This window comes from Pinus tabuliformis, chromosome 4_1 (assembly GCF_031772625.1).
Source record: "Pinus tabuliformis cultivar Carrire ecotype Pingquan chromosome 4_1, CPIR1, whole genome shotgun sequence".
Lineage (NCBI taxonomy): Eukaryota > Viridiplantae > Streptophyta > Pinopsida > Pinales > Pinaceae > Pinus > Pinus tabuliformis.
The window spans coordinates 222,347,236-222,360,637 of NC_142303.1; the positions used below are offsets into that span (position 1 = coordinate 222,347,236).

Here is a 13,402-nt window from a genome sequence, read left to right on the forward strand (position 1 = left end):
ATTTTGTATAAATTATGAATCACAGAATTCTAAATTTCGTGATTTGAAGACTGTAGTGGCCAATCTAGGGTGCTAGATTAGACTAGATTTATTATCAACCAGGATAGGTAAACTTAGAGGCACGCGTCTAAAGTCTATAGACCTAAAAGGATCTCGGCTACCTAACTAAGTGTTTACTATGACAAGTTATAGCGCTCCTTTACAGGAGGTTAAAATATGTTTCCTCTCACACTTTAGCACTCAAATCATCTAGTTTATCTAACTATCCTAAAGATACAGCGTATTGCTAGACTGAGCTTTCAACCCCCTTACAAGGATGTTATGCACAAAAGCTCTTTCTAGCTAACACACTAAGCATTCATGAAAATCAAAAGCACACTGAATTTTAAATGCATGGAAACAGAGTCTACGGAGATGCCTTAAAATCTAATGATCGATCAAATCTTTTACAAGATATTGTTCAATGATCTAACAATCAGATCTTTAAGCTATCACCATAAATATCATTTGCAAGAATTTCTAATCAAATCGATAAACTCACAGACATGAAAATAACATTAAACACTATGCACACTATTCAAATTCAAAACGCTATGGAAATGAAATTAACAGTATACCAATTCCACGCAGGGCCCGTCCACGTTTCACTGGCACACTGAAGAAACTTCAAGCAATGAGAATATTAACGCATAAACACTGTTGGAGTAAAACGGTGATTGTAATTAAGTTCTGAAGATTGAAATCACATACAAGAGCAGCGTTCTGGAATAATACACAGAGATAATAATCGTTTTTTTTTTAAACAATACAATACGCAGTCTTTATCTGCCTATCTCTTATCTAAATCGAATGTACATACATTAAGCAGATGTTTTTGCTTTTACAAAAGAGTGATTTTTGTCCTTTCTAATCTAAACCGATTTCCAAAAGCAAAACGAAATCAGTTTGGGAAACCATGGCTTTTTGCTGCCTTTGTGACCAAAAGGGCTGGGTTTGACCAGCATTGAACGCATATCCAGGAGCGTTAGATTTGCTGTTGAATCGATTTTTCACCATGCATGTACATTACAGATCACGTTCCTATCCATTGCTTTGACTTGCCTGTCATGCCACGTGTCACATCATAAACCATTTACAGGAAGTTATGACATCCTGTAATCTTTTTGTTGAAAATTCCTAATTTCTAACATAAAAATTCACAAATTAATTTTAATGTAAACTAACAACTATAATGCTATTGATTAATCAATTTCGATGGATATGAGGGTTTATGGAAGAAAAAGATAGACAAATGATGGTGTTTCTAGAAGAAAAGGATGGTAATGAAATGGTACCAACATCTCCCCCAAGCTCAATGATTTAGCATGTCCTCATGCTAATCCTGATGTACTTCCTTTATACTCTGTTCCTGCCTATGCCTCTGCTGCTTGTAACAATGCATCTATATTCTTCTGAGCTTGGGCATCCTTCTGAATGTGGAGCTTATGTTTTAAATTCTTGTACTTCTCTTTGAGAGCTTTCTTTTGAGTATACCATTTGGTTGCCCACTTGCAAATGTCGGTTTGTTCAGCCTCGAGTTCTTTGATTTGCTCCTTCAGCTTCTCATTTTTCTGTTGAGTCTCCTTACTCTGAGCTCTCAACATTTCATTCTCTTTCTTGATGACCTTCTCTAGCATGTTGGCCTCCATCAGTTCTTCTTTTAACTTCTCAATTTGCTTTTCTAACCTCCTTTGTCTCTTGTTTGCAGGTGGTGACTCTTTCCCTTGTCTGTTGTTGCTCTCAACTTCCATTTCGGCTTCCGGTCTAGGCTGTGAATGAGCACTGCTCTTAATGTCCATTTGTGCATGTGCATTTGACTCCGGTTTATCTTCTTGTGTCTGGGTCTTTTGTCTTCTCCTTGATCTTCTTGTATATGTAGTGAAAATCTTGTCTTGTTCAATTTTCTGGGCAGCTTCTTGCCTCATTTTTCTCGTCCTTACACTACTGCAGGGTGGAGGGACAGTGCTTGTCTTGTGCACAGGGATTTCCTCATCAATGTCAGGCATAAATCCTGAGTGCTCTTGTTGTTCCCCTCCTCTGCATTTCAAATTCAATCAGAATTTTAATTAACCCAAAATGACATAAACTTTTATCTTCATTACCCTTTTGCTTTTGAATAGTTTTTGACATCTTAGTCAAGCTCTGTAAGAGGAAGTAAGGTAAACTGATGGTGCATTGCCCTTTTAGGTGTAACAGGAGTTTGATGTGATATAAATAGACTATGTTGTAACGACCCTCACACGTAACAAATTTCTGAATAATATACACCATTTCATCCCATGGGTGCATCAGCCAGCTCCTAGGGACACCCTTTTTCCAGTTAACAGATGAAACCCTCGATCTAGACATGAATTGGGTCCATGATTTTTCCTTGAATTGTTTTGTTTTGAAGTATTTTTCTCCTTCTGGGCTGATCCCCAAGGATTGTGCTATGGTGTCTTCTGAAATCCTAAAAGAGAAGTTGCCTATCAATGCTTTCTCTCCATTAAATGTAAAGGCAAACTGCTTAGTTACTTCTTCATTGTTCCCATTAAACTTCTCCAAGAAGGGTAGCCATTGCTTTTCCCTTAAAATTGTAATACAGTCATCATGATACTGGGAACTATCAAATGTATTAGGCTCTGCTCTATTAGTCATTTTGACAAAGAAACTCTTGTTCTAACCCTCCTCGTTTATGCTTAATAATTCAACAAGGGTCTCTTGATTTGTTACCTCTGTTTTTCACTCCACTCAACCGACTTGGTAGCGCCCTCTGTTCTCAAGGTCAGCTTCTTCAATGACTTCGGTTGCGACCAAATGAATGTCCTTGGATTATGGCGGAGGTGGAAACCCGTGAGCCCAATTACTATGCTCTCCCTTCGTAGCACCTGTTGTTCTCGGCCTTCTTTGAAATCATAGCATTTGAATTACTAGTATGGAATGCCCTTTTTACAAACTGAGAATGAAATGGAACTTTAACAACTGACTTAACCCAATTCACTATAATAATAATGACAGAGCGTATTCATATTACAAAGACAGAGGAGTAGCTGTACTGGGTTGTATAGGTACCATCATGAGAACGTCGTAAGCATATATGGAGTGCTGGAGTGATGATAATGGATAGTTGTTTGCATGAGTCGACTTGGGTCGAACGATCATGTTATAAATTGGCCGATTCAAAAACAATGAATGAAATCGTTGAACACTTGGCTCTCCAATGATTCACCACCTATCCCTTGCTCATTGGTACTTGGCTGATTAGGAGAATGTTGGACCGATAATAAGGTTGGATGGCCGATTCAAGAATAAGGAGTTAATAACAAGGTTTGAAGGGTGGTGTAGGAGAAGATTTAAAAAATCATAGGGCGGAGTATGGTGATAGGCTAGAGTGTGTTGGGAAATGATAGTAGTTAGAAATATGACAAGGGTGATGGGTATAGGGGTGTTTTTGAAATTGATCATAAGCAATCATAGTCATCACATTTAACACTAAAATAGTCCAAGAATTTAAATGTTAAAAATAAAAATTACAACTATACATTACACTTTATTGGTTGATAAAGAGTTGAGTTGGCATGCATAGGTAGGACTGATCTTTATTGTTCAGATATGACTAATCTTCACTATCCATAACAGGTTCCTTCTGATATGAATTTGGATACAATAGGTCCTATGAGATCTCGAGAATGTTTGTGCAGCTTCTTTGAAATCTGGAAAAGAACTATGTGTGTGCAGCTTTCTTGATCTTTGGTGTTGATGGAGCAACCTTTGAAATTCTGTTGAAACCTTGTTGAAGCTTTGCTGAAGTAGCTTGAGATAGCAATCTTTAACAGGTCCCTTTGATGTTTGTTGAACAGGTCCCTCTATTATTAGTGCTGGTAACATAATCTTCTGAACAGGTCCCATTGCATTTACACTTTGAACAGGTCCCTCTGATTAGAACAAAGACAAAAACAACTTCTTTATTGAAATACTGAAGTGCTGAAACAAACTCTTTGGAAATTTACAGTGAGGAGATGGGATAAGGAAGACAAAAATGCTGATGCTTCTCCCCCACTAAATCTTTGACTTGTCCTCAAGTCATTATTGAAGCTATGAATCAAACAGGAAATAAATAAAACAAGGAATTCTTACCAGCCAAAGAATTGGTTTTCAAGTAAGAATTTTGGGTTAGAGTGTGCCAGAGTCTGGTTTTCACATCTAAACCATTATTATTATTATTTTATATATATATATATATATATATATTTTAAATTTTTTTTAAATTGAAATGAAATGAACTAAGGTAGAGATATCACAGCTGAAGGCTGCAATATCTCAACCTCCCTTTGCTGAGATACAGTTTGAAGAAAATCTTTCTTACTGATGGGCTTATGGTAAAGTTTCAACCGATGGCCATTGACAAGAAAGGGGTGGCCTTCTCCATCAATGGTAATAAGCTTAACTGATCCATTGTCATAAACTTGAACTATTTCGTATGGGCCCATCCAATGTGTGGTAAATTTGGCTTTATGATCTCTGAATTTAGAGTCAAAGAGTAAAGCCCAGTCTCCTTCTTTAAACTGTTTCTTCTTGATGTGTGCATCATGCCACTGCTTCCTTTGTTTCTGCATTAGGAGTGTTGTCTCCTCTGCTTGCTGCCTCATTTCATCCAGCTGGTTCAAGTGTTGAATCCTCTCTTGTTGGGCTTCATTAAGATCAATTCCTAAATCTGCAGCCATCTTATAAGTGTGTATTTGAAATTCAATAGGAAGCATTACCTCTTTGCCATACACCAACTGATATGGTGTAAATCCTGTAGTGTTCTTCCACGTGATTCTATAAGCCCAGAGTGCATCTTTGAGCTTCTCTTCCCAATTCTTTCTGTTCATTGCTACGGTCTTAGTGATAATTCCTTCCAAAGTTTTATTTGTGGATTCCACTTGGCTATTGGCCTGTGTATGGTAAGGTGTACTTTTTCTGTTCTTGATTTGATATTTTTCTGTGATGTCTTTAACTAGCTTTGAAGTAAACTGAGTACCTTGATCAGTCACTATCTCCCTTGGTACTCCATACCTTACAAAAATCTCTTCAAAAAGGAAGTTTACCATTGTTTGTTCAGTTGCTCGGACTAGTGCTTTGGCTTCAGCCCATTTTGTTACGTAATCAGTACATACTAAGATGTACTTTTTACCTTTAGAAGTTGGATTGATGGGTCCTATGAAGTCTAGAGCCCATTTTTCAAATGGCTCTAAGTGTACTTGAGGCTGAAGTGGCATTTCATCTGTAGCTGTTGGCCTACCCATTCTTTGACAGTTATCACAACTCTTCACATACTTCTTGGAATCCTTAAAAATAGATGGCCAGTAGTATCCAAGACTAAGAATCTTGAATGTTGTTCTTTTAGCTGCAAAATTCCCACCACACGGTTCATCATGGCAAGATTTTAAAATATCAATTATTTCATCATTTCTTACACATCGTCTAATAATCATATCATAACCAGTGTAAAATAAATCTCCATTAACCCATGAGTATCAAGCACTTTGTTTGATTAGCCTCTTCTTTTCCTTTGGAGTAAGATATGGAGGTGTTCTTCCTGTGGACAAATAGTTGGCCAAGTCAGCATACCAAGGATTCACTATTGAAATTGCAAATAAATTTTCATCTGGAAAAGAATCTTCAACCAGAACAACCTCACCTGGATTTTGCAGTCTAGAAAGAAAATCTGCCACCTAATTCTCTCTACCTGGTCTATCTAACACTGTGATATTAAATTCCTGTAATAATAACAACCATCTGGTAACTCTGCCATTAGTTACTGGTTTATTCATTAAATACTTAATGGCAGAATGGTCAGTATGTATAAAAACCTCATAACCAGTTATATAATGTCGGAATTTATTCACAGCATGTATGATTGCAAGCATTTCTTTTTCAGTGACTGTGTAGTTTAGTTCTGCAGGTGTTAGATTTTTACTAATGAAATAGATGGCATAATGAAAAGACTCCTATTTTTGGCCTAGTGAGGCACCTACTGCAATATCAGATGCATCTGTAAAGATGTGAAATGGTAGGTTCCAGTTAGGTCCTTTTAAGACTGGTGTGGTTGATAACTTTTCTTTGAGTGTTTCAAATGCTTGCTGACAATTCTCATTCCAGTTGAAAGGTGTATATTTTGCTAGAAGTTTAAACAGAGGTGAAGCTATTTTACTAAAATGTTCAATAAACCTTCTGTAATAGCTTGCATACCCAAGGAAACTTCTTACCTCTTTTTGAGTCTTCGGAATTGGCAAATTGACAATGATCTAGATTTTTGATGGATTAACTTTAATGCCTTGAAAATAAATATAGTGGCCTAATACTATCCCCTCATTTAACATCATAAAGCACTTTTCATTGCTCAGGGACAGATTAGCTTCAGTACATCTCTTCAAAAAAATTTCAAGATTCTCTAATGCATGCTCAAATGAATTACCATACACTGAAAAATCATCCATGTAAACTTCAACACAATCATGAACTAAATCAGCAAAAATAGCTAATACAGCTCTCTGAAATGTAGCTGGAGCATTGCAAAGTCCAAATGGTAAAACATTATAAGCATAAGTGCCCCAAGGACAAGTAAAATTGGTTTTGTCCTGGTCCTCTAAGGCTATCATGATCTGGTTGTAGCCACTGAAACCATCAAGAAAAGAGAATGATGATTTCCCAGCTAATGTGTCTAACACTTGGTCAATAAATGGTAGTGGGAAATAATCTTTGAGGGTTGCTTTTTTCAATTGTCTGTAATCAACACGAATCCGCCACTTACCATTTTTATTGGGCACTACTACCAATGGGGATACCCACTGACTGTCAGAGATAAGATAGATAAAATTGACTTTCAACAGTTTTTGTAATTCCTCTCTAACAATATCCTGAAGCATGGGATTCATTCATCTCTGCGGTTGCCTCACTGGTTTGATATTACTATCTGTATAAATATGGTGAGTGCATGTTTCAGGGTGAATTCTGTGCATATCGGTGTAGTCCCAAGCAAATGCTTTCTGGTATTTTCTCAATAATTTAATCAATTTTTCCTCCTGAGATGAGTCTAGGTGAGTGCCAATATTCAAAATTTTTCCTGGACTAATCTCTATGGTCTTGCTCAGTGTGTTTATGATAGATTGGATAGGAAAAATGTCTTGAAATGTTGTTTGCAAAGATTGAATGGTGCATGTTTCCTAAAAATTTTGTGCCAAAAGTTCATCCACAGCATGATATTGGTCATTTCTCAAATCTTCGGAAACATCAGGTTGAGAAAGGAACAACTCTACCAAATCATCATTATTATGTTCTTGAAAATCATAGATTTGGTTGATGCTAAAAACAGATTGAACTTCTTCCTTGTCATTGTATTTATCGTCAAGCCATAAATTGTGTGCTACTGCTGGTGATTGTGCTGATGGGTAAAGAGTGAGTTGTTTTCTTTCAGTTCCTCGTGAAATAATCATATTACCCGATCGACATCCTATGAATGCATCAGCAGTTGCTAACCATGGTCTACCAAGGATGATAGGGTGTCCTCCTAAATTGGATTTTGGCTGAAGAACTAAAAAGTCCACTGGATACTCCCAAGAGTCCAGTGAAACAATTATGTCCTCCAAAATCCCTTCAGGAATCACTTTAGACCTATCAGCGAGTTCTAGAACAATTGTTGTGTGCTGCAAGTTTGTGAGCTGGAGTGTTTTCATGGTTTCAAGAGTCATCACATTTATTGTGGCCCCAAGGTCAATTAAGGTGTTTGGAATATGTATGTTGTTAATGATTGTAGTGACTCTGGGAATACCAGGATCAACATACTTTTCCATTGAAATGGTGTTTGTCATAAGGCCAGCTAAATGTCCAATAACATGAATGGTTTGTGGATCAACTCTTTTCCTAGTAGGCTTTTTAAGGCACAATTCTTTCATGGCTTTAGTATATATGGGAATGTCTTTTATGGCTTGTAGTAGTGGAATTTTTATATAGACATTCTTTAGCTCATCTAAAACATCAAATTGTGGTATAAACATGGGAAGTTTTGCTTGGACCTGTTAGACTCCGTCTCATGTCAGAGATTGATTCTTCTTCAAAACCCTGTTTTGAAGAAGAAATCATTAATATGTTGTTCTAGATTATGTAATTTATTCTCCAGCTCTAGATTATGTAATTTATTCTCCAGCTCTAGATTATGTAATTTGTTCTTCAGCTATCCAAAAGGCAGCAGCGACTTCAAACTCCTATCCCTGCACAAACAAAACAAAACATGATCAGTATCTATGGGAAGGCTAGAGAATTAGAGAATGTTGTTCAGATATTCAATTCATTGCAGAAATCTGGCCTCTCAGTAGATGAAAAGACATACAGCAACATGATAAGTTGTTACGGGAAAGCTGGTTTCTTCCGTGAATCTGCTGAGTTGTTCAATAGGATGCGGCAAGAGGGTATAAAACCTGGGAAGATAGCATACAATACCCTTCTCGATGCATATGCCAGGTCAGGGCAGCATACCAGAGCAGAGGAAGTTTTCATTGAAATGCAGGATGCAGGTCATTCTCCAGATTCCTATACTTACCTTTCACTAATTTGTGCTTACACAAACTGTCAAAGATTTCAAGAAGCAGAAGACCTCCTCAAGAGAATGCATCGACAAGGGCTGGCCCCAGGACTTGTCCATTTTAGTCATTTGGTTTTTGCATTTGGAAAGGCTGGCTTGGTTGAGGATGCTTCCAGGTTATACATGGAGATAGAGAAGGCAGAACTTAAGGGTGACTTGGCTTGTCACCGCACAATGCTGAAGATATACCGTGACAATGGTCACACACATGAAGGGATTCTCTTGTTCGAAAAGCTGCAGGATTATATAGAACCCGATGAGCACATTTATAGGATGGCTATCGATCTTTATGAATCTGCGGGGAAGATTGTAGAGGCAAAATATATTTTACAATTGATGAAGAACAGGGGATTTTCCTATCGTTCGAAATTGGAGGCGTTTAAGGCTGCTATTTCTGGATAAAAGGCGTCAAAACTTCTATTACGATGATGAGCATTCTATCTATACCTGGCTTTTATTAAACGAATCTTCTAAAGGAGGTGTTGAATGCTGTTGAATATTTCAATCGTTTCTGGAGTCATGATGCTTCTGTTTCTGAGTTGTGTAGCTCCTTGACTCAGTCAAATATCGACATGACAATATATAGTGAAGATACAGTAATTGATGAACAATCTGGGGCAACCTCTCACAAAGACTTTATTTATAAAGAACATCTCTCAGCAAATGCAATTGAAGAGGGAAGTGCAAATGGCGATCTTCGAATTGGCACTTTCCATGCCACCAAGTACAGTCTAGATGAAGGTTTTGTTCGCCCCAGCAATAAGGGCGAGGCATCTCTACTTAAAATCTTAGCTCCTGGTCGGAAGCTACAAAACAGAGCATTGCATGGAGATCTTGTTGCTGTATGCTTCCGCCATTTTCTGTTTAGTGCGTGTTTTTTATGTCTGGAAATGCTGAAAAACAGAAGTCTAAACAACCATTATAACCGGTCTCGACCTTGACAAAACTGTGAAAATGTTTCTTTCTCATGGAGCGCAATCCTTTGACAATCAATGATGATTGCCAGACACCTCTTGACATGGCAAGAAGTAAAGACCAAGTCACCGTGGTTCGGATAATTTAGGGATGGATTTCTCTATGGTATGATTCGGGAACTTTCTGGACCTGGTTTCTCGGAAACATTAGCACCTCAGTGGCTATCAAAAAATCTGGGCCGTGGTGTTACCTTGTTGTCAAGCGACCCTGATCATCTTGGGAGGACCTCCTTTGCAGCCAAATCTACCTGCAACACCAACACAATTGCGTTGGAATCCTTTCAACATACGAAAAACAAATTTCATTGATGGATTGTTCACTATAAGTCGAGCTGGTATATTTCTCGTCTATGTTATTCAAGGTTGACCAAGGAGGTTGGGTTCCACTTGTGATTGCTGTTGTGTCTCTTATTATCATGTATACCTGGCATTATGGTACAGGGAAAGAAATATGAATTTGAAATAGAGACCAAGGTTTCAATGGCATGGATTCTGGGTTTAGGTCCTGGCCTTGGTTTGGTTCGAGTTCCGGGGATTGACCTTCTGTATACAGAACTTGTGAATGGAGTTCCTCGCATATTCTCACATTTCATTACTCATCTTCCTGCTATACATTCTAGTGTTGTATTTGTCTGTGTAAAGCATCTACCAGTTAATACAGTTCCGCAAGCAGAGCGTTTTCTTGTTAGGCGCATTGGGCCCAAGGACTTTCACATGTTCAGATTCAGAGGATTATAGCTTATGTGAAGAGTCTCAACAAGCACCTACTGTAGACACAGAAAATGCGGATCTGATGTCTTTAGGCATGGTCTCAGTAGAATCATCACAGAATTTAATTGTCTCCGAAGCATCTCCACAACAATCAGGGATGCTGGTGTGGTGCGTAGTAAGCGCAAGAAGGGAATCTAGCTCGCTGAAGAAAATTGCAATAGATTATATCTATGCTTTCCTTCAGAGGATATGCATGGAAAATAATGTCATTTTTAATGTTCCTCATGAGAGCCTCCTAAATGTAGGCCAAGTATTTTATGTTTAAGGAAAAAATAACACTTTTATGCCTCCAAATCTTGGAACACTGTTAGCAACGTGCACAGATGATGAGTTTCAGTAATGGGGAGCCTGCGACAGACAGGAGTTTGTTCCATGATTTCCGCCAAAGATTGTTGGGATTCTTTGGAGATTTTGTGGGATTGCAGGCGATGTGGCTCTTAGAAGGTGGATTGTGGGCTATCGAATGCAACCAAACCACGCAAATCTCTCTCAGTACAGTTGTCACCATGAGCTGAAAGGACAGGATTTTAGCTTAAAGTTGTTTTATTAAAATGGCAAATGCAGCGTGGCAAACCGAACTTAAATCAGGGCTATCTATCACATCCAAAGATTGCGATTTGGTTTAAGATTTCCAATCCTGGTCCTATGGAGATCTGCGCTCCAGATGTATCTCTTAATTGGCCAATTATCAAAAGATGTAGAGGAACGATGTTCCATGTTTAGAATAGATGAAACGCCCTTTCATAATTTTATGTAATTTCAGGTGAAACAGCGTAGAGGTTTTAGGGAGTCGATTTGTTTTTCCTTAGCAGCATGTATTTATTGTATTAAAAAATTCATTTGTTAGGTGGGAAAGGGAGATTTTCTGAGTGCTAAGTGCTGGAACAGAGCTTTCATTGTACAGTTTTTGGCAGAGAATTTAATGGAATTTCACAGCTCTGTTTGCTGAGATTCATGTGGTATGACAATTTAACATTAGTTTTTCCTCTGTTACATATGTAAACCGTTATGTTTCATTTCATTTCATGATCATTTCTAGCTGAACAAATGAAGTGTTTAGGTAGGAATTCATAGTATTATATGCTCCTCCTATAAGTTTGTTCACGTTCGATGTTTTCTTCTGTTTGACAAAGATTCATCTCCTATGCCCTTGTCAGCTCCTCACCAGTCTTGCCATCTCATTTAAAATCTAGATTTGGTGTTAAATTGCTTGCCTACCTTGCCTCAGTTGATAATCTGTGTAGTCATTATATTTCTCTGTTCAAGCTGTGATTTTGCCCATGCAGCCCAGAAAAGCCCCGTCATTTAATTAAAAACCCCAAAAAACTTTAAATCAAACTTCCTTATCAGTTTACTAGCCTAATATCAGTGTTCCTAATTGGGTCAGCTCATCCTATTGAAAGATCTACCGAGTTTGACCGGAGAGAGCCTTCTCGTACCCCGTAGGGCTAGCTACGAGGTGAAATGGTTTGATGTTGCCTTGAAGGTTTACCTTCCTCAGCCTAGGGTGAAATCTCAAGCGCTAACAGGACCAATCTGTCTGGAAAAGGTGGTTGATGCAACGGTTGCATTTGTTAAGTTTTTATGTCATCATTTTGTTTCCTTTGAATTGAAGTTTCATTTTCATTTTCTTCGTTTTCTTCTTGTTTATCAGCTGTTGGAGATTCTTTGTGAAGTATCTTACCAGACCTCAAATTGATATTTTGCAAGGGTAATGTGGGATATGAGGGTCCCTCATCTACATTGTAAGCTGGTCTCTCTGCTCTATTATTTGGATTTGGTACAGGTTGAGCAGGGATTTGAGTAGGTCTAGGAGGTTGTGGGTTAGATGGAAGTTGTAATTGTGGTGGATTTATTGGTGGAGGAGCAGGTAATGCTTGTTGAGTGGGTTGAGGTTGATGTGGGTAAACAACTTGCTGCTGAGGATATTGCTGATATGGCGAATATGGCTGATGATATTTTTGATATGGCTGCGAATATGGTTGGTATGGTTGAGGATATGATTGATATTGTTGAGAGTATTGTTGAGATGGTCTCCATTGTTGTTGTGGGTAATTTTGGTGCTGCCATGGCATGGGTACATTCCATGAATTCTGAGCATACATCTGATCATGTACAGGAATTGCAAATTCTGGTTTGGGAACATACCTTGAGGTGCAAGTTTTGGCTGCCATGGTCTCTTTGCACCCATGAAATACACATTTTCCATATCTGTGTTAGCTGCCACATTACAATTCTGCAAAACCTTGACTTTAGAGCAATGAAATATATCATGATTTTCAGTACAAAAGGCACAAACTTGAATTTTTTCTAATGGGCACTCTTTTAAGGCATGTTTCTTCTGGCATTTTGGACAAAAGATAGCCATCATTTGATCTTCCTCTTCTTGTATTTTCTTAGCTTTGAGAGTGTCAATTTGAGTTCCTAAGGTACTCAATAGATCTGTTTTTGATCCAGATTTAAACAGGAACGCAACAGATTACAAAGATAACCATAAAAATAGAGATGCAGCGGAAATAATACTTCATTTCATTAATGGAGAATATTGAAATATGCTTACAAATAGAAATAAACCAGTTAGGGCGATGGTAGCTTATCTCTGAGAAGAGATGTGTCGGCTACATGCCTCTGAACTGTTTCGAACTGTGTTACAATGAGGCTCGAGGGCCTATTTATTGTTGAGAAACAATGGAAAACCCTTCACATTCCAAAACCTAACCCTAGAAGATGAAACGCCAAATTGTGGGCCCCGTTTTTGGGTAAGTTGGTACATCAACTTCCCGGGGTCGCGAATTGGTCGTACTATCTCCGTTTGACGCGCATGATAGCCCGTTGGAAAGATCTCTCCGAGGACTACGACGGAAAAGACGATTTTTATCAAAAAAATCTCTAGCGGTGGATTTCCCAAAAAACGTTGTTTAGGGCCTCAAAACGGCTCCGGAAGTTCAGGACCCGAAAAACTGCTAAAAATAGTAAACTATGCTATAATTAAGGAAACTGAAAAAATGAAAGAGAC

At 38.2% G+C, this 13,402-nt stretch overlaps 1 protein-coding gene across 1 annotated transcript; it reads left to right on the plus strand.

The window, feature by feature from the left end:
• The first annotated feature begins 8,290 nt into the window (after positions 1–8,290).
• Positions 8,291–9,043, plus strand: LOC149175035 (uncharacterized). The gene has a single exon (XM_089421036.1). The coding sequence runs from the start codon at positions 8,291–8,293 to the stop codon at positions 9,041–9,043; it is 753 nt and encodes a 250-aa protein (XP_089277162.1).
• The last annotated feature ends 4,359 nt before the right edge of the window (positions 9,044–13,402 follow it).

Excerpts from the sequence above, each read along its gene's own strand:
- LOC149175035 (XM_089421036.1), top strand. The coding sequence starts at position 8,291 with ATGATCAGTATCTATGGGAAGGCTAGAGAATTAGAGAATGTTGTTCAG.